Source organism: Lithobates pipiens, unplaced genomic scaffold (assembly GCF_037356315.1).
Source record: "Lithobates pipiens isolate NorthernLeopardFrog02 unplaced genomic scaffold, aLitPip1_a1.2 Scaffold_8, whole genome shotgun sequence".
Classification (NCBI taxonomy): domain Eukaryota; kingdom Metazoa; phylum Chordata; class Amphibia; order Anura; family Ranidae; genus Lithobates; species Lithobates pipiens.
The window spans coordinates 180,970,781-180,993,034 of NW_027507903.1; the positions used below are offsets into that span (position 1 = coordinate 180,970,781).

A 22,254-nucleotide genomic window follows, 5' to 3' on the forward strand; every position below is an offset into this window, starting at 1 on the left:
CATTTGAAAATACACAAGCATAGGAGTCTGGTCACTGTCAAGAATTACCTGTGACTATTATACACATGCTGTTATCCCACAGCCGTGAGGTAAGAGGCCATCCATCACTATAGCTGCACAGAAGAAGCCATCACTTTTTTGGCTATTACTTTGCACTATAAATGTACCGTATATACTCGAGTATAAGCCGAGATTTTCAGCCTCTTTTTTGAGGCTGAAAGTGCCCCCCTCGGCTTATACTCGAGTCATCGCCGTCTGCCTGCCCGATCAGCGTGTCGAGCAGACAGACGGCAGCCATTCTACAATTCAAAAGCCGCGCCTCCCTGTCTGTGATAGGCGGAACACTCAATTTCCCTGCAGTCAGTGGTCCGCCTATCACGGACATCCGCTCATCCTCATACTACGGACGAGGATGAGAGGATGTCCGTGATAGGCGGAACACAGACTGCTGGGAAATTGAGTGTTCCGCCTATCACAGACGGAGGCGCGGCTTTTGAACAGTGGCATGGCCGCCGAGGCGCCAACGCCGTCTGTCAGACGAGAAGAGCGGCGATCCGGGCATCAAGGAGAAGATCCCAGGCACCGTCTGTGGAAAGGTCAGCAAGATGTCATTTTCTGTTTCCCCCCCTCACCACCTCTGCCCTTGTAGCTGACCCGCCTTGTAAACAACCCACTGCCTGGCACTAGCAGGGTGTTTTGACCCCCCCCCCCCCCCAATGGTGGAACTTCCTACACTGTGCATGGACGCCTGCTGCAGGAGGACCCAAGCACCATCCTGTCTTTTGACTACCTGACCCTCAGATGTGCACATATATCCCACATCCACTGTGAAGTGATCTATTGGGGGCTTTTTCGTTTACTGGCGAGCGTTTTAGCAAAACATTGCTACTAGCTCGTTTAGTCTAAGGCTGCTATCTCTTATTGCAGCCTCCTAATTACTTGGTCTAACCTGAACTTGCCTACTACTGGACACACACACACACACAGGGATGGATGGACACACACACACAGGGATGGATGGACACACACACACACAGGGATGGATGGACACACACACACACAGGGATGGATGGACACACACACACACAGGGATGGATGGACACACACACAGGGATGGATGGACACACAGGGATGGACAGGCATGTCTCACCCTCGGCTTATACACGAGTCAATAAGTTTCCCAGTTTTTTGGGGGTAAATTGGGGGCCTCGGCTTATAGTCAGGTCGGCCTATACTCGAGTATATACGGTAAATTGGATACACAGAAGAGGAAGTCATCAGCAAAGAGAAAAAAATCATATTGCACTTTATATTACTTTTTTGCACAGAAGAAAGAAAGTCACCTCATTTTTGTCTATTGCATGGTGCACTTTTTTATTTATCACTCTTCAGAGGATTTATTTATCATTTTTCAGATGACTTTACTATTTTATTTTTGTTGATTACTATTATAAGTATTTCATGTGATATGTTTAGTACACACTGATATTTGCTTAATTGCACGCTATTGTCCATTGTTTATGTAGATTTATTAGGTGTGTTCATCATTGACACCCTCTAATTTACATTTTAGTATCATTTAATAGCGCAGCACTATTTTTATCTTTGATTTCCTTTTGTGGTTATAGAATAACCTCCAAGTTCCCTGCAGCAGTTATTATCTCTTCCCTTTTCATTGCAGCGTGGGAATAAATCTTCCCCACTGTGTGTAGCTTTGGAGACCTCACTTAGAAAAAGATATTACTAAAATAGTATGAGACTAGAGACAGACAACAAAATGGTGAAAAGCCTAAAAAAATAAAACCTGTGTCAGTGGCAGCCCGTCCATTAGGGGTGTCAGGCCGCCACCCCCTTTATCCTCGCCACCCCCTATATGAATAATGGATAGATTCATGTATAGCATGAATATCCATGACCACCGCATTCATTTTAATGTAAATGTAAATTTTTTTATTAATATTTATTCGCTGTGGTAACACTTGCGTGGGCTCAGGGTGCAATGCTCTGCGCCATGAGCCACTCTACTTTAAAGCCTAATCAGGTGCTTAATAAAAAAAACACCCCAGCCACTGTAATTCAGGTGCCTAGCATCCAGCCCCTTTCAGAATGCCGGGCGCCTGAATTACAGCAGCGGGGTGTTATTTTTTTTTAAGCACCTGATTAGGCTTTAAAATAGGGTGGCTCGTGGCACAGAGCATTGCACCCTGAGCCCACCCAAGTGTTAAAACAACGAATAAATATTAATAAAAAAAATTAATAACAATGATCCTCAATCCGGCCAATCAGAAGCAGGTGTGAGACCCGTTTTCTGATTGGCCGAAAAGAGAAGGCTCCCGATTGGCCGCTGAGAAGGAGGGAGGAAACGGATGCCGCCACCGTCGCCATGGAGAGCAGGGGAACGGGAGGCCACCGGAAGCATAGGAAGCTGCGATGGAGTAAGTGCGACCGACGATGGGGTGTCGGTGGCATACTGTTTGCCGCCCCCACCAAAAAATTTGCACTGGCTGCCACTGCTATCAGGAGAGACTGCAAGAACTTAACTACTTGCCGACCAGCAATTGTAGTGCCGCAGGTTGGCATGGCTGCGCGAATCGCTGTCTTTGTACGCCGGCTCTTTAATTCTCTATAGCATGTGCCTGCAGCGTGTCCCCCAAGCCGATGCACATGGCTGGCGAGCGCGATGACCACCGGCCACCCACGATTGCTTCACAGAGAGCCAGGATGGGGAACTGTCAGTGTAAACAGACAGATCCCTGTCCTGTCAGGGTTGGAGAGAGAGATCTGCTGCTCCTAGTGATTAGGATCAGCATTCTCTCTCTTCTTCCAGGCAGCCCACCCCCCATACAGTTAGAAACACCTCCCTAGGACACACTTAGGACATATAAATGTCAGTGGTCCCAAAAAAGCATCAAAAGTGTCTGATCTGTCCACTGCAGTGTCACAGTCCCACTAAAAATCGCAGATCGCCGCCATTACTATTAAAAAAATATAATAAAAATGACATAAATCTATCCCCTATTTTGTAGATACTAAAACTTTTGCGCAAACCAATCAATATTCGCCCATTGTGATTTTTTTTTTTGATTTTTTTTTTTTTTTACCAAAAGTATATAGAAGAATACTTATTTGCCTAAACTGATGAAGAAATCGTTTTTTTACTTTTTTTTTGGATATTTATTGTAGCAAAAAGTAAAAAATATAGCTTTTTTTTTGTTTATAGCGCAAAAAAAAAAAACTGCAGACGTGATCAATTATCACCAAAATAAAGCTCTTATTTGTGGGGGAAAAAGGGCGTACATTTTGTTTGGGTACAAAGTCACACAACCGCACAATTGTCAGGTAAAGCGACGTAGTGCCGTATCGCAAAAAATGGCCTGGTCATTAAGGGGGTAAATGCTTCCGGAGCTGAAGTGGTTAATATGTACATTCTTAAGGGAAAGGGGATAAATGACTGAAACCTTTAAATATATTAAAGGTGAAGTTTAGCAATTTTTCTTTTGCTCTATAGCTATAGGGGCACAACTTACCTGTGTAATAATAAAATGATGTTCTACATTATGTAAGCAGGTGGATCCAAAAAAAATAAAAATAAAAAAAAATCAAAAAAAAAATCGCTGAGTCCTTAGGATACTGCTGATCACAGACCTTGGTAAAGGGCCAATCACAGAGGCCCATTGCTAGGTGATCAGCTTTGTCGAATATAAAAAAAAAAAAATTTGAAAAAAAAAATACTTTTTTACTCACCAGAAACCCCTGTTGCTAGGCGGTCTTCCTAACCGGCATCTTCAATTTCTCCTCCTCGGCGAGCAGCCCCGTTGTCTTCTGGGACATGTGTGTGTCCCAGGAAACAACGGGGTCATTCAGAAAGTCTTATCAAATATCAATGCTGTATGAGTCTAGGTATATTGATAAAGTGTAATTTATACCAGGTTTGTGTATTCCTGGAGATCTCAGACTTTTTTCAAGGGTTCCTACATGGTAAATGGTTTGAGAAAGGTTAGTCTATGGCAGTGATGGCGAACCTTGGCACCCCAGATGTTTTGGAACTACATTTCCCATGATGCTCCACTACACTGCAAAGTGCAGGAGCATCATGGGAAATGTAGTTCCAAAACATCTGGGGTGCCAAGGTTCGCCATCACTGGTCTATGGTGTTCTATTATTATTGTTTATTAGAATATGATCCGTATTTTTCCTTGGTTCTATTTTCTGTCACAGGCAAAGTGATTGACGTTGAACATGGGATAATTTGTGAAAATGTTCCTATCATTACACCAAATGGAGATGTTGTGGTGTCTAAATTAAACATAGAAGTAAGTAAAGTATGTTAACTCTTATGAAATTAATGTTTTAAATGTGCATGAGGGTGCAACTATAGATGTAGAAGATGGTGTAGCAATAAAGAAAAACAATGGGATGTGCCCAAATGTGATACCTATTTAAATGTAATCAAAAGGAATATTACAAAATTCATATCTCGTTGCTTACCATTCATCTAAGTTTTTATTTTTTTGATGAGGCTGGGGAGTGTTACCCAAGATGGCCAATTTTTGGGATTGCCCTCTTCTCCCTATTATATTACAGGACAAAAATTGTAAGGTTAACCCCCCTGACGGTTTTCCCGAGTCTGACTCGGGGTGGATTTTTTATACCAAGAGCGGTATCCCCGAGTCAGACTCGGGACTGCATCGCTGGATCCAGGAGGAGGAATACTCACCTTCTCCCTCGGATCCAGCGTCGTCTCCCCGCTGTACGAGCGAGCCGTGTCTCGCTCGATCTATCACATCGGCGATCTCCGTGCCCTGCGAGCGTTGCGACGCACGGGCACGGAGATCGGCGCCAAATTCAAAAAGTGAAACAAACAGTAAACTTACAGTATAATGTAATCTTACAGATTACATTGCTGTATGTAAATATTTCACATCCCCGTTGTCCCTAGTGGTCTGCCCAGTGTCCTGCATGCAGTTTTATATAATAAAAGCTGTTCTTTATACCTGGAAACTGGAGATTGTCCATAGCAACCAAAACTGTCACTGTACATCAAAAATGATTTTAGAGCAGCTAGAAAACAGCGATAATAAATTAGAATCACTCGCAGAATTGAGCGATAGCGATTTGTGGGGAGATTCGTCATCAAATACTGAAAAGTAATGACAGTGACAATTCTGCAACTGAGCAAATTTCAGTGTTTTTGATGTGATTACATTATTGAATAATTTTTATTATTGTTATATTATTATTTGGTACAATTATTTATAATTATTTCTTATATTATAATTTATGATTTCATTTTTCAAACTTTATCATACCCGGGATGTCTGCTAGACTCTGGTTTGGACAGATTTAAGAGAGTTATTCCTAAGAATTGCAGGACTACAATATAAAACGCCAAATTTTCATGCAAAATAATGGTACCGCTTTTAGCACCTAAAATCCGAAATAATCGTACCGCCAGGGAGGTTAATGTAGACCAAGTACAAATTCAGAAGATGCCTCACAGCTCTCTCTATCTCGCAAATGATTTTCTGTACAAAATGGTTATTATTTTGCACCAACAATGTAGTAAACCCAAGCACTTATGTTCGATCTAAACATGTCTTAGAGAATAGCCTTTATGACCTTTAATGACCAGAGGGCCCTGTAATGATTTCGCTATACGGCCCACATATCTATTTACATACAAGGTTTTTACAATGTTTGTAACAGCCCATTTTTTTATCAGTTAGTTGCTTGTCTAACGTTTTATTTTCCATTTATTTTTGGGCAAATATAACTAAAGCTACCAAAGGAAAAATGCTGTGTACTTGTTAGTTAGTACACATATATAGATAACATTTTAACAGTTAGCTGAAAGTAATTTTATTGTGACCTCTGCATTTGTACTTTTCCTTGCTATGGTTCCACTGGATATTGGTGTGTCCCATATTAAGGCTCTTTTCACACAGGCTTGTCCATTTGATAGGCTCCGCTTTGCTCAGGGGGGGATCGATCCGCTGAGCAGGCAGACGACAGGTCTGTATCCGTTCACTGTGCTGAGACGGACCTGTCAGTGTCCCGCTCTCCTCTGTGGAGATCGGATGAAAACAGACCGCCTGTCCATTTTGATCCGATCTGGTCTGCCAGTCAGATGGAAAATAGGGTCACCATCCATCTGGATTTGGTGGACAAGATCAGATTGGATAGCAGCAGGTGTCAGCAGACATGTAACCGCTGACATCTGCTGCCCTGTGGGTGAACAGAGCATCCGATCAGGTCCGCCTGAAAAACTGACAGGCGGAACTGATCAGAAAGCCTGTGTGAAAGGGGCCTACTTAGGCAGCAAGTTTGCTGAATAATGGCTAATATAAAATCCATTACAGGATAAACCATAGAGAGATTGTATGACGCTAAGTAATTCATTGTGGGTATGGGCACTCCGACAGATGCACACTGAGATAAGACAAACAATAAAACAAAATCACTCTGTTGTACTACTAAGCTGTAAAACTACAAACTAAACATCAAAACAACCTTTTCCTTTTTCTTTCCTGTTAAACATCATGTTAAATTAGTAGCCAGAATGCAATTCAAGCACTCTCAAGTGTTCATTGTCTTCAGCTCCCCAAGAACCCCTAAACCCAGGGCACTCTGATATGCTGAACTCTGCTTTTGCTGATAAAGTTAAGGCCTGGCCTTCCCCTTTTTGCATTTCAACAAATCTCTACAATTTACTAGTGAACACAAAGGCAGGCCATAGACAGTGCAAATGTATTTCCTGCAACCACGTGTTGCAAAAAATAAATTCGCACAATTCCCCCATCAACGCAGACAGTATTGATAGGTAATCCCTCCTGTCCAGACATGGTATTCTCCCAGCATGGGGGAGGGGGGGGGAGCGCAGGGGAAGCCCCGCCGGGAGAAGACAGTGATTATTGCTAGTGGCTATAGCAGCCTCTAGAGAGAATCACAAGTAAACTTGACAGGGTGGTTGAACCCAAGTTGATCGTCAACTAGGTACATTCAGTCTGCCCATACATGGTTCGAATCTCGGCCAGTCCATGCTGAACCGCCTTAGGCTGCTCATTGCTTGAACAACCAATTGTTAGTTACCAGTGGTGGGAGGAGGTATTTCAGCCTTTCATTTTTTTTTTAAAACTGTGATTAGCAGATTAGAATATCCAAGGGACACCCAAAAATGCTGTACAAAGGCATAAGAGCAACTACTTTACACTGCTACAGAAAAGGAAAGACGTGATCTAGCATTGGTAAGAGAAATGACATTAGCCAGACCATATTCATGTATTATATAGCTAAAACAAGATGTTGAAAAGCTATATATTCCTTTACAATATTGTAAAAAGTTGATATACAGTATATTATTGGGGGAGAATAGTTTACAGAAGTGTGTACGTTTTATAAAAGACTGGTAAACCTGCATTCAAATGGGAGACAGAGTGAGAGACATCTGCTGTAAGATTTTACAAAAGCACCCCTGGCTAATTTCAGTTGGGTTTCCATAAGGTAACACATGCTGAAACTTTCAGGCTAGCAGAGCATTCACGTAAAAGGATATTTACCCTTTGAATAAAAGTTGAACCTCTTTAATTCATAAAAGACAGCAATATTAAAGAAGAAATTCACCCGCTTACCTTAGGGTTCCTCACAGTGCAGATACTCACCCACCTAGCGGATCCAACGTTGTCCAGTTTCTCTACATCTGCCATTCAGGTCTCGTGCCACCATGTTCCCCTCTGGCTCTTCTGGGTTCAGACGCAGCCTCCTGATCATGCATCGCTATGTCTGCACCCCTTTTAGTAAATGGAATGACATGCAGTGCTCTTGGTGCCTGGTGGGAGGGATATGGACATCACATATCCCAGGAGGCATCGGGGCACTGAAGTTATTGAAGCGGGGGAGGGACAGAGCAGGAAACTTCCTGAAAAGAGTTTAAAGCTGTTTCTGTCATCTTTGTAAATGTAACAGACAAAACATTTATTTTTTGGGATAAAAATAATTACTGAATAAATGTGGATAATAAAGGGAACATAAGTCATTCAATATGTAATTAATTTAAATGATATCTGTAAGGTACAGCATATTAACACTTGAGGATTAGATGCATGCTGATATATAGCAAAAAGTCAGAATCATTCTGTTTCCAAAAACAGTGTTTCTTCTGAACATAATTACAGAGTAACCACATTTCATTAGAGATAATTACAAGGTATTTGCATACAATTTGCATTTAGCTGTTTCTAATTAAACGTGGTAATTAGTCATTTGTATACTACCTTAAATATTGCACAGCTTTTTAGTAACATTGTTTTGTTCTCACTTTTTAACTGTAAAATTTTATTTTTTTGTATTATTTACTTACAATCAGTAACAATATAACATTTAGGTGGGATGTACTGACACTGGGAATGGAAGATACATAGAGGGAACATCAGATTTGGGAGAGAGAGGTTTACCTGGGTTATAAGGGGGGTGAATGTACATGCAGATCATTCTTATAGTTATTTACACCACAGGTGGGAATAAAATTGATGTAGCCCCAAAAATTGTTAGGGATGGCTCTGTCTGCTTCTCATAGTTAATGCCACAGGGCAGATAGGTCCCAGGAAGTCCCCTTTGTCCATGGCAAGAATAGCCCATGCAACATGGGGTTTTACACAGGCTTTCTCTGCACAGTAAGTCTATACTGCACACCCCATTTCTGGTAGTGGTGGGGGAAACCTTTGAATGCAATGTGACCAACCTTTGAATGCAATGTATCAACCAGGTTCAAGTCCTGGCTCTCCTGGACGCAGGAAGCATGGTAACCTTGGTACAGGATTTTTGGTCCTTGTAGGTGGGAAACATTATCAAGATGCTACAGTTAGCTTGCATTTATGGAGAGACATGGACCCACCCATTGGTGTCTGTGTCCATTACCACTGTCAGTAGAACTTTTGACTATGAGGTTGGACTGATAAGAAATCTGGTACACCTAATAATGTAGGACCTAACTTTCCAATATAGACAACAACGGCCCCAATAGACAACGACCCCAAACATACAGCCAATTTCATTAAGAGCTATCTTCAGCATACAGAAGAATGAGTCCTGGGAGTGATGGTTTGGAGCCCTGCTCTCAATGGAGTCTTTCTGAGATTACATGAAGAGACAGAAGGACGTGAGGCAGCCCACATTCACAAATGATCCTTGGTTAGTTCTCCAAGATGTTTGGAACAACCTATCTGCTGAGTTCCTTCAAAAACTGTGCAAGTGTACCTAGAAGAAATTATGCTATTTTGAAGGCAAAGGGTGGTCAGACCAAATATTGATTTTATTAGGATTTTTCTTATGTTTACTTGTAATTTTGTAAATTGATAAAAAAACAGAAAATTGTACCATACTTACCGTAATTTTCTTTTCCTGGTGCCTATCCATGGCAGCATACCTGTGACAAGCTCCGCCTTGGCTCCTCCCTCAGGACTAGTGAATATTATAAAAGAAAAGGTTAGTACAGCCCCCGCATTCTCCGTAATATAGAATACCGAGGGTGGGATTGTATGCTGCCATGGATAGGCACCAGGAAAAGAAAATTACGGTAAGTATGGTACAATTTTCTGTTTTCCTGGTGCCTCCATGGCAGCATACCTGTGACAAATAACTAGCTGAGATGGGTGGGATGCTTAGAAGTCTATTTTAAAGAAATTATTATTTAGAAGAAGCGAGGGCTGATGTGACTGCCTGTCTGCCAAACTCCACCGATGCAAGAGCTCCTGGGTCCACCCTGCAATGTTTCAGAAACGTATGTCGGGACGACCAAGTCGCTGCCCCACAAATAGTTTCAATTAACACATTCGCTCTTGCCGCCCAAAAGGCAGAAACTGCTCTGGTGGAGTGCGCCCTGACCGCCAAAGGGGGTTCCAGCCCCTTTGTCCTGTACACCTTGTGAATGAGTCTAACGATCCATGAGGCAATCGTTCTTGCTGACGCCTCCTTGCCTTGGTGTTTGCCCCAGGGAATTATAAACAGCCTGATGGAATCCCTGAATGATGCTGTGGCCTGCAGATAGCATTTCAAAGTGGAGGCAATGTCTAGCTCATGAAGAGAACCAGAGTCCTGTTCTGAAAATGTTGGGAGTGCCCAAGGTTCTGACATGTTTAAGGATGATGCGACTTTGGGAATAAATCCTCGCACTGTTCTGGGTTCTACTCTGTCCGGATAGAATATGATATGATTATGATCTGCTCCTAAAGCTTGGAGCTCTGAAATCCGTCTGCCAGAGGTTATAGCTATCAGGAAGGCTAGCTTCTAGGCTAGATTCCAAAGCGATGCTGACTCCGAAGGGGCAAAAAGGTGGACTGGCTAAGGACTCTAGGATAATAGCAAGGTCCCAAGTGGGAAAAGATTGTTTAGTTGGCGGTCGGATCTTTTTGACAGCTTTGAAGAATTGTATTATTAATGAGTCCTCGGCCCATCTTCTACTGGTTTGCCAATGAAAATGCTGATACCTGTACTTTTAGTGTACCTAGTGCAAGACCTAGGTCTAGGCCTGCCTGCAAAAACTCAAGAATTTGAGAGGATGATGGGGAATCTAGATCACAGCTTCTGCCAATCATGAAGGCCCTGAACTTTTGTTTGTGGATGGTTTTCTTGCCTTGAGCGGGGTTGCGATCACTTTGTTGGAACACCCTAGAGATTGGAACCTTTCCCTTTCAGCTGTCAGATGTGAAGATCCAGCCTGCGGGGATCTGGAAGGGTGTGACATCCTTGCGAGAGGCGAAGAGGTATTATTGGAACCTTGACTGGAAGTCGGGTACTTAGATACATTGCTGTGGGGAACCAAGGGCGTGTTGGCCAGTACAGTAGGACCGTTATCACTGTCAAGGTTTCATAATCATAAGCCTTGACAGGAATCTTGGAATGAAAGGCCGTGGAGGGAAGGCATAGGCCCGATTGCATGCCCAGGGGGCTGAGAGGGCATCTAATACCTCCGCTTGGGGTTGAGGAAGCCTTGAGATGCACCTTGGAAGCTTGGTATTGAGTGCTGTTGCAAATAGGTCTATCTCGAGGGGACCCCACTGGTTCACTATCCAGTCGAAAATCTCCGGGTGTAGAGACCATTCGTTGGCATCCGCAAACTTGCGGGAAAGGCGGTCGGCCCTCAAGTTGAGATGGCCGGGCAGATAAACTGCCCTCAGGTCCTTTAGATTCCTTTCTGCCCAGAGTATTATGGGTTCCACCTCCTTCAGGAGGGACCTGCTGCGTGTCCCCCCTTGCCGGTGTACATAGGATACCGCAGCCCTGTTGTCCATTCGGAGGAGAACAGGTTTCCCTGTAATCTCGAACCTTAGGGCTAGTAACGCAAGGTAGGCCGCTCTGACCTGCAGGACATTCGACACCAGGCCTGTTGTATGGAAGGACCATCTACGCTGCACTGAGATCCGGTTGCAGTGTGCTCCCCAACCTGCTGCACTGGCATTGGTATTAACTGTGATCCAGTCGACATGCCCTAACGGCGTGATTTCAGAAGTGTCTGTTTCTTCATCTACCAATGCAGACTCCTGAGCATCAAGGTCGTCAAGTGTATGGGTTGGGATAGATACCACCTGTTCCACAGTCTTTTGCCAGCAGTAGAAGGTCGTCCAAGTAGTGGCATACCCGAAGCCCCAATTCTCTCAGAGGGGCTATGATGGCAATTGGGGTCTTTGTGAAGACTCTTGGCGATGCGCAGAGGCCCAATGGAAGACTCTGGAATTAGAGATGTACCTGCCCCACCGCCAATCTCAGATACTTCTGGAAAGGAGGGAGTTTGGGTATATGCAGGTAAGCGTCCTGCAAGTCTATTGACAACATCCAGCCCCCTGATTGGTCTACACAAATAATCGTTCGTAGTGACTCCATTTTGAATCTTACTAGGAAGAAATAACGATTTAGACTTTTTAGGTCTATCACGGGTCTCCACCCTCCATTTCTCTTGGGGACTGGAAACAGGGTTGAGTAAAAACCCGAAAATCTCTCTGATGGAGGCACTGGAACTACCGCTTGCTGTTACTGCAAGGAGAGAAGAGATTGCTGTAGCACTTCCGTTTTTTAGGGGGGAACCTTGACACCCTTGTCAGGGAGAAGAGGACCTTGGGAGGTTTGTCTAGGAACGGCCCAAAATGGCCATATTTGACTGTGGAGACTACCCAAGAATCCCTGCACTTTTGCTCCCAGATCTTTGAGAAGTGTTTTAGCTTGGCCCACACAGGAATCGCTTGGGCTGGCCAGGCGTCGAAAGGATATAGTAGAATCCTGTGGGTTAGGCATTGGTCTCTGTCTTCGGGTTTTGAGGAACGTGGACTGTGTGCTTTCCCAATTATGCCTGAAGCCTTTTCCCTGCCTGGACTATCGGTAATCCTTATTCTTGGAGTATTGGAATATAGGTGCGATTGTCCTGGAGCACCTAGATCACCTGTCTTGGGGTAGCAGGCCTGATTTTCCACCAGTGACTCGAGAGATGTCCTTGTCCAGTTTTTTTCCCCCAAACAAGGCTTCACCATCAAATGGTATCTTGCACCAGTTCTGTTTGGAGGCGATATCTGCTGCCCACGGTTTCAGCCACAAAGCCCATTTGGCCATAACTGTGTGGAGCATTGCCCTTGCGGAGCAACGAATTGAATCGATGACGGCTTCACCAATAAAGTCTGCTGAGAACTTCAGCTCATCCAAGGCCTTGATTATATCCTCCTCTGGGATGTCCTGTTGGACTGCTGACTCTATATTATCTGTCCAGACGCGTAGCGCATTGGACACTGATGTCAGGGCTATGACAGGTTTACAGGCGTTGTCTGCCATCTGGAGTCTTAAAAGAAGTTGAGTCTTCCGGGGGCAATGTGACATTCTTTGCCAACCTTACCACTGCTGCATCGACCACTGGAGAACCCTCCAGCATTGCGGAATCAGGCTATGAGAGAGGGAATAACTTTCCCAACCGATTAATAGAGAACATTTTCTCTGTCTTTTCCCACTCTTCCTCAATCACATCCCTGATCTCGTCCATGAGAGGAAAAAACGGAGATCTGACGTTTGAGAAAGGGGAAGTACGATTTAGACTTCTTAAACCTTTGTGTTGGTCTCTCCCAGCCGATCGCTTGTTTAGCTGCCTGTACATAAGGCTGGACCATAGCGAAAGCAAAGCCAGAGGCATCTAGGTCATCAGATGATTCCTCTGAGATGGCATTCTCTTCCTGATGTTTAGAGGAGGATGCCGGCGACAGACGAAAAATTCCACTTGTGGACATCCCCGGGATGGAAGCCTCAGCCTCAGCCGTTTGCTCCTGAGGAGGAGACGCTGGTTGTTGCGTCATCATTGTGGCTACCAATTCCGCAAGGGAGTCCTTTACTGCTTTCTTAAGTAGGTCCGCCATTTGCAGACCTTCAGCTGCATCGTCCCTGAGGCAATCTCAAACAGATCAGTTTGTCTGAAAGTGGGGCAGCTCCACATGCCTGACATCTTGGAGATCTAGGTCTCGGGGAGCATGAGTGATGGCGCCTTTTTGGCCGATGCTTTCTGCCACTTCTATAATCCCCATGCCAGGACGACCTGTCTCTGCTGTGACTAGAGTCATCATCGCCTTCATGTCGCCTTGAGGTCCTCTTAGACATCTTCTGGCGTACAGGACTGAAATACATAAAGTACCAGCCTGAGTGCACTCTTTTTTTTTTTTTTTTTAAAGTGTATCAACTTACCTGGACGTAGGTCCTTACCTCAGGTGTAGAGTAGGATCTTGTGCGGGTGGCGAATGGCTCATACTAGACGGATTAGCAGAAGCAGCAGCTAAGAAAAGAGTTTTAGAGGAGAAAAATCAACCAACCGTGTCCTTGACTGGAAAAAAGGGACTTTAATAAATACATCTAAAATACGTCTAAATCTACATTTTGTCCTCCTGTCCTTTTTTTTTTTTTTTTTTGGGGGGGGGGGGGATTTAAATTATATATATATTTAAAATTTTTTATTTATTTATTTATTTATTTTTGTAAATAAAATAACTTATTTAATTATTATTATTATTATTTTTTGTAAATAAAATAATTTATTTAATTATTTTTTATTAATTTTATTTAATAATTTAATGTTTATTTAATTTTATACTATTTAATTAATTAATCCATCTTCTCTTTTTTTTTTTTTTTTTTAAACTCAGAGTTGCAGTTCTCCCTGCAGCCACAGGCGTTCCACTGAGGCCATCAGGGAGATAAACAGTAGAACAGGAGAGGCAGGGCACGCCTCTATCCTGTCTTTGAGATTTTGAGGGCACAGACGTCACTGTGCCCTTATCAAAGATGGCCGCCGCGGCCTCCGAATCCACTGCGCATGCGCCGATCGGCGGACCAGTAAGCTAGAAGCCTCACGCCGCCGGCGCATGCGCAGAGCACGGCGGGGAACGCCGAAAGTTAAATAAAACGCCGGCGCTGAGCGCGCGCGGCTCCTATGGAGCCGGGAATGGCGACAGGGGCTAAGAGGGAGATTGTCTGAGAGAAACCAACAAATGGGAGGTCAAAAGAAAAGAAACAAAGAAAGAAATGGAAGGTTGGGGAGGGGAAGAGAGCAAAAGAGAGAGGGAAGAGAAAAGGGAAAAGATAAAGATATAAAACCTAAAAAAAGGGAAAGGAAAGGAAGGAAGAAAAGAGAGAAGGGGAAAAAACAAAGAAATGTAGAAATAGCTGCTGCCTCCGTTACCATGAATGAGCTGGTGCCTGATCAATTTGCAGATAAAGCTCTTACTTAAGAGACAAACTGCTTGTCCCAAAAGATCCTACAGAAGGGACTTCCAACCTTATAAGCGCGTTTAGCTGCCCAAGAGAAGGAACTGCGTCCGGGAGAGGCTTGAACCCGGACGGACGCTGCCGAATGCAGAAGGTAAGGACGCCGACCAGGATTCACTGCCATGAGGTATGAGGAAAAAAAGGAGAATGCGGGGGCTGTACTAACCTTTTCTTTTATAATATTCACTAGTCCTGAGGGAGGAGCCAAGGCGGAGCTTGTCACAGGTATGCTGCCATGGAGGCACCAGGAAATAAACTATTAGCTCTTCTATTTCTGAAAGCATTCTTAATGAACAGCATTTTTTCACACCTGCCTACAACTTTTGCAAAGTAGTGTAGTGATTGATAACTGGTTTTAATACTTTAGCTGTATTAACTTTTTTCTTTAATGTCTAGGTAAAGGAAGGTATGCATCTTCTCATTACTGGCCCAAATGGTTGTGGCAAAAGCTCTTTGTTCCGAATTTTAGGAGGTCTATGGCCAGTTTATGAAGGAGTCCTTTACAAGCCACCTCCACAAAATATGTTTTACATTCCTCAAAGGTATGTGGCAGGTTAATGTCTCTTTTGCTTCATGTCATTCTTACTCTTTTGCAAGAATTTAAAATCTAGCTAGTAGTTAGTCAGATTCAGCTGGGAACTTGTTGTGTAATGCTGAATATGTGTCATAGGTTATTCAAGTAATTTCTTCAGTTCTGATGATTCTGGAATATACTCCAGCATGTATATCCATACCGATAGAACATTCACATTATTACAGTCACCAAGTACAGGCATACCCCACTTTTAAGTACACAATGGAGTTTATTTACTAAAGCTGAAAAGTGCAAAATCAGGCTCACGTCTGCATAGACACCAATGAGCTTCTAACCCCAGCTTGTTCAATTAAACTTTGGTAATAAAACCTGGAAGCTCATTGGTTTGTATGCAGAAGTGAGCCTGATTTTGCACTTTCCAGCTTTAGTAAATAAACCCCATTGTGTACTTAAAAGTGGGGTATGCCTGTAATATGTCAAGGCAGGTGTTGATTGTCCAAGAAGAGGATGGAGGTATGAAATTTGTGGAACCACCCTGTTTTAGTTACTGTATATAATTGCGTGATCTTCCTGGTAAGCATTTGAAATGGTGAGAGAAAGCATACAATCAATCTTAGAGGGACATCTTTCAAGTATCTTGCATGGTGTAGACTACCTGAGATAGAAACGGTGGTACAAGGTCCTATCAATAGGTTTTATCATTTCTAGCTGTTGCAAACAGTACAGTTGGGCAAACAGTTTGGGCAGAGCAAAAGGTTTGGCCGAACATTGCCTGAATTTGCTGGGCATTCGGCAGGTGTTTGCCCCACCGAACACCCTGCAATGCACTGCGCTCTCTGCACAGCGCATTCTAAACCCTGACTGAGCAAAGTTGTTAAGGAACGGGCCAGGAAGTCAGCTGCTGCATCCTTAACAACTGTTAAGAGTTATCAGCCTTCAATGGGCTTCCCCGTTGACAGCTGAATAATTAAAAATAAAAACGTTGTCGGCAATAGAAAAATGTTTAAAAAAAAACGCAATTTAAAAAAAAAAACAACATGGGGTCCCCCCAAAATCTATACCACACCCTTATCCAAGCACGCAGTCTGGCAGTCCAGGAAAGGGGGGGGGGTGAGTAAGCTCACCCCCTCCCGAACCATCTTACAAGGCCATGTACCCTCAACATGGGGGTGGAGTGAGTACTTTGGAGCAGGGGAGACTGATGGGAACAAGGGTCTTATCCCTACAACCCTGGGCTGTGGTTCTGGGGGGTCTGCGGGCAGGAGGCTTATGAGAATCTGGAAGCGCCTTTTAACAAGGGGGCCCCAAGATCCCGCCCCCCGTGTAAATGAGTATGGGGTACCCATTTACCAAAAAAAGTCAAAAATTTATAAAAACACAGACAGTTTTTCACAATTCCTTTATTAGAAAATAAAACACTGTCCCCCCCCATGTAGATCCATTGTCAATCACCACAACTACACCACTGTCGGACTCCAAAAAAAATTGCTCTGCCGTCAACTAAGGCAAACCGCCGAATGTCTGGCTTGCCTTTTGACAGTTCTTATATAGGTAAGGGGCGGAGCCACCTGGCAACAGCACCTGGTGGCATTATTAAAAATGCACCATTAAAATCACTGCTCCTTTAAAAAAACGATCTTTTTTAACAGTTTTTTTTGCATTGGTACATGTCCCCCAGGGAAGTACCCTGGCCCCCATACCCTTTTTATGGCCAATTACTTGCATATAGGCCTTTAAAATGGGGACTTTTGATTTTCCAAGTTTGTGTCCTATACTGCAGACTTTAATGGGGTTTAGTTCAGAACTTTTTCTTGTAACAGCTATTAGAGTCCCTCTTTAATGGCACATAATTATTGACATCAGAAGAGTGGTCACCTTAGAATGGTAATCAGATCAGACCGTGATGCATCTTCCCTTGTATGCTAGCAAGATAGTAATGCTCGGATCTCCACTAAGCAAGAGTCCTCTTCTCAAGTGGGGCCATGTTGGAAGGAGATGCTGGACTAGGCCACTGAGACCCACAGAGTTGTTAAGCCTTTTATACTGATATGTAGTCATTCTGGAAAAACATGACAGGTTTCATTTAGATTGGATTAAGGTGTCTGTGCTACCTGTGTGGATGTTACTAATGCACATTAAAGCAGAATTCCTGGTATGGATATTTTTACATAGTTACATATATACATATATCACACCTGCGGAATGCCCCATGGAAGCTGGAAATCACTGTAGAAAGCATTGCATTGTGAGCATAAGGGGTTGCCTGCCCAGCATGGCTGCCATTCAGATAATGTTTTGCATTTTGCAAATGAATGCAAAGCATTCTGATTGGACAAGGTGGAAAGCATGATGTCACCACCATGCCTCACTATCATATAAATGTACTCACCGAGGCCAAGATGCAGAGAGCGGTCGCTGTTGCGACTCGGCGCAGACCACCCCTGAAGGTGGCACAGGGGGTGGTTGCACCAAGAGGCACAAGCTACCAGTAGGACAGTCACTTGCTAGTAGATCAGCAGGTAGCCTGAGCAGAGCTGAAAGGTGATGTCCCTTGGGAAGGTCCAGAAGCAATGGTAGCAAGTCCGTAAGGCAAAGGCAGAATTCAGGAGACAAGCCAAGGGTCAAACACAGTCCAGATCAGAAGACAACAAGTACCAGGAACGCTAAGACAGAAGGATAATCCAAGACAAGCCGGGGGTCGAACACAGGAGATAGCAGGTAAGTCCAGATGCAGGCTGAGGGTCAAACACGTTCAGAAAGCGGGAGTCCAAGGTCAAGCCAGAGGTCGGGTCAGGAGAAGATCAGCGAGGTCGATGAGGCAATCCGGGTCACAACGGGTAATAGAGACCACAGGCACAGACGTGGGAAACACAGGAAGCTGAAGACAAACCAGCAGTGTGTTTGGATGACCTCACTTCCTTTTATAGGTCAGCGAAGGGTCACACCCTGTGTGTGTGTGCTTGTGTGCTTTAGTTTATTCCTATTGCACACAGCTGTGCGCCAGAGCGCTTTACCCGTGCGCATCCTATGACACTCACCACCATAGCTTTAACTAATATAGATGGCCGCGTGACCAGCATTTGCACAATTCAACCTATGCATTTGCACAATGTAATATATCAAAATGTTGTTAAAGCAGTTGAGGTAATTTTGATTGCTAAGAAGGTTCACTGGCTCAAAGCTACAAACCCTTCAAAGCATTTGTGGTAAGGTAAGACGTATATGTAACTGGAATACCATTTAGTCATTGTTACACAGTTTTGTCATACTGTGTACAGTGGTCATTTCTTTGGGGAAGACGAGGAAGGCTTGAATGAACATACATTGTAACATTTATGGATGAATATTTTGCTTTTTATTCAACAAATAAACAGTGGCAATCGTTTAAACACCAGACAGTAAAAATCATTAGCCAACGCTGTAGAAATTAGATGCATTTTATTTTTCTAAATTAGGTGACTATAAATGTACTGTCACATTGATTGATATCTTTGATATATAAATAATAAGTAGGCACATTTTTATTCTGTTAATATGCCTGTAGTTACATTTATATGGCAGTGAGCGTAAAAAAAAAAAAATCATAACTTCTTCTGAACTATGTTGCATACAAATCTCAATAAAGGTCCTTCAACTCAGCTTGAATTTGAATGAAGGAAGCCAGTATAAGACTAGATCAGTATGTGACCTGAGTCTAAAGCTGAGTCACTGCATGTTCACTCCCAGGAAAATCACAGAAACGGAATATAAACAGGATTACCTCTATAGAGGGTAATCCTTCTTACTGCTGCTTAGGCTTTCATAGGCTTCCTCATTTCCCCATATGAATCAATGTGCGTTTCACTGCTACAAAAATCAGTTTTGCAGTACAGAGGTTTTAAAAACACATGATCTGTCCTGATTCCTGCATATTTTATTTATTCTAGTTAAAGCCTACAGGAATCTATAAACATATAATCAAAGCTATATTAGTGTTGTATGTACATTGTATGTAATATGTAACTAATGGAACAGTCAAAAGATTAACTAAACATCCTGTATCTGCTGAAATGTGTCTTTAAATACTAGAGAACATTTGTACAAGATAAACGGCTGGGACTTTAAATGAGGTAAAAACATGAGTCAGTTGTAAAGTGTATATATATTTATTATCCAAACAGTAAATAATACCGTATAAACATACATAGATTATGAACATACAAATGGTGTGTTACAAACAATATTCATAAAGACAAATCCTAGCATCCATGATCTAAAATCACTTGAAAGCGAAGGTGGTACAATGACATCAAAATAGATAAAAAACTTAAATGTCCATATGGTACACACTAGAACCACGTTCTACTTTCACAGGTTTCAGACTGCGCTGAAATGTGAGTATATGAAGAATGGATGATTCCGTTCTTCTATATATTATTATTATAATTTTTAGCATTATATGGTTATACACTAGACCATATTGGCTTTATTTATATATTCCTTTATAGATATGGATGCACCCGTCCCTGAGGAAGTGATTGATCCATGAAACATAGGTGAACAAAAATGAGCTGCGCTAAAAACAAATTAGAAATGAAAAATTAATCAAACACCTAAAACCTAATCAAAACCTATACAAAGTAAGCATAAAAAACAATATTAAATAAACAAAAATGTGATTAGTAAATAGTATATATGAGTACTATCATATCATCATAGAGTGAATAAAGTGTATACTAGATCTGAAATGAAATTAGTATAAATAATATAGAAAACACCCACAATAATTAATGTAAATTGAAACAAAAATAATAATGTGTGCTAAATCTAAACGAATAATATTAACAAAAATAATATTCAAAAACCATAAAGAGTTCATATGTGATAAAGGAAAAAATAATACTTTTAGTCCAAAAATATTATTATTGATTCTTCAAACTTGATATTAAGGTGAAAAAAGAATATCCACAAATGCGTGTATGTAGAAAATATTCAAAACAATCCTCCACCAGTGAGAAGAGGGGCCGCTTACCAGAGCTTTAGATCCCAGTGTTAGTGAGATCAGTAAGGCAACAGCACAGGGGTTTCTGGGTGAACCGTCACAGGCATCCCACCATCTATATCTCCAATGCGAAGGCTCCAATACGAAGGCTCCAATCGAGGAACGAAGGTGCCGTAGATTGCTGACACCACGCTGTCTCTATCTCCAGTACGAAGCCTCCAATCAGGAAACGAGGGTATCGTGGATCATATATAAAAGATCAAAGATACTCGCGTAGCGTAAAACCACTTGGTTTAATAAAGTAGAATTTAAAAAAATTTACACTCACATATGTAAAGAAAAAACGATCACATAAAAAACGAGCCGGCCGGACTCGTGTGCCGCCCGCACTTCCTGGTTGGGCGTAGAACGCGGAGACGTCAGAACGCCTATCTCCCTACGCGCGTTTCGTCTCAAACGGACGTGTTCACGGGATGCGGGACGGCGTTCTGACGCACCGCCTATATACAAAATCATAAACAAACAGCCTCGATCTGAGCTCCATGTTGTCCTCTCAATCCACCATGTTAGGTGAGGGAAAGAGGACTGGAATGCCCATACTATCACCCAGTCCACCATTTTGCATAAGGAGAAAAGGGTAAAAATTTGCCCTACCATTGCGCAGAGGCAAACCCATAATTATGACCCTCCAGAATCTTTTAAGAACTATAAAATAAAAATGCAAAATTATCATAAAAATACATTGAGGGAAAAAAGGAATTACAAAAAAAAAAAAAAAATTCCTTTCAAATACCAATTGAAAAGTATATTTATCAGAAGGTATCCAATGAAATAATAAAATAATAATATAATAATAATAATAATAATAATAATAAAAGTAGTAAGACCACAAATACAGAAAAAATTAATAAAGGCAAAAAACCTCATTGAGGACTCATGGAACTCACACCAAGTTTACAGTTAAAAAAGCAACAGAGACCACAGGAAGCCCAAGCTATATAAACCATTCCAACCAATCATATATTATTCAAGAATTGTCAATAAATGCATTTACGTCTACTTCAATATTAAGACCATGAGGGACGTAACTTTTTAATCTGTGTATCCACATCATTTCAAGCTTGGAAATGCTTCTTACCAAATGGGTTCCCCTCCAATGGGGATTGAACTTGTCAATTCCCATGAAGATTGTGTTGGTAGGGTCTCTGTTGTGTGCCAACAGGTAGTGTTTGGAGACCGAATGCTGGGTATATCCTCTACGGATATTCCCAATATGTTCGTTCAAACGTACATGTAAAGCACGTTTGGTCCGCCCTACATACTGGAGGCCACAAGGGCACTCCAGCATGTAGACCACTGCCTCTGAGCAGCAAGTGATAAAAGGTTCTATGGTATAAGACCTAGATGTGACCGTAGATCTAAAGGTAGTACTTCTCCTAGACCGACAGCCATTTAAGCTACATACCGTGCACTTCCTGCATTGATAGTACCCAGTAAGGTTTGAGAAAAAATGTGGACGATTAGTGGGTGGGTCCAAAACATTAGGGGCCACCCTGTCCCTCAAAGATGTTACGCCTCTATATACTACTTGGGGTCTGTCAGGCAAAATAGTTCCCAATACCGAGTCGTTCCTAAGTACATGCCAATGTTTTTTAAGTATATGTTTGATCCTAGTGTGTTGGCAGGAATAATTGGTGATGAAGGGGTGACGAAAATTGTTTTGACGACCTCCTTCTCGTTCCTTTAGTAAATCGGATCTTTCAACTTGACTAATCTCATCTATCAGACATGTCAAGGGTTCTGAACCGATCCGATTTACTAAAGGAACGAGAAGGAGGTCGTCAAAACAATTTTCGTTTTTCTCTAATCGTCCACATTTTTTCTCAAACCTTACTGGGTACTATCAATGCAGGAAGTGCACGGTATGTAGCTTAAATGGCTGTCGGTCTAGGAGAAG

General features: G+C 42.5%; 1 protein-coding gene across 1 annotated transcript in view; it reads left to right on the forward strand.

The window, feature by feature from the left end:
- ABCD2 (ATP binding cassette subfamily D member 2) overlaps positions 1 to 22,254 on the forward strand; it is an 81,965-nt gene that overhangs the window by 30,901 nt on the left and 28,810 nt on the right. The window contains exons 5-6 of the mRNA XM_077472669.1: positions 4,219 to 4,313; positions 15,178 to 15,323. Of these exons, the coding sequence (XP_077328795.1) occupies positions 4,219 to 4,313; positions 15,178 to 15,323 (241 nt within the window). The remainder of the gene's footprint in view (positions 1 to 4,218; positions 4,314 to 15,177; positions 15,324 to 22,254) is intronic.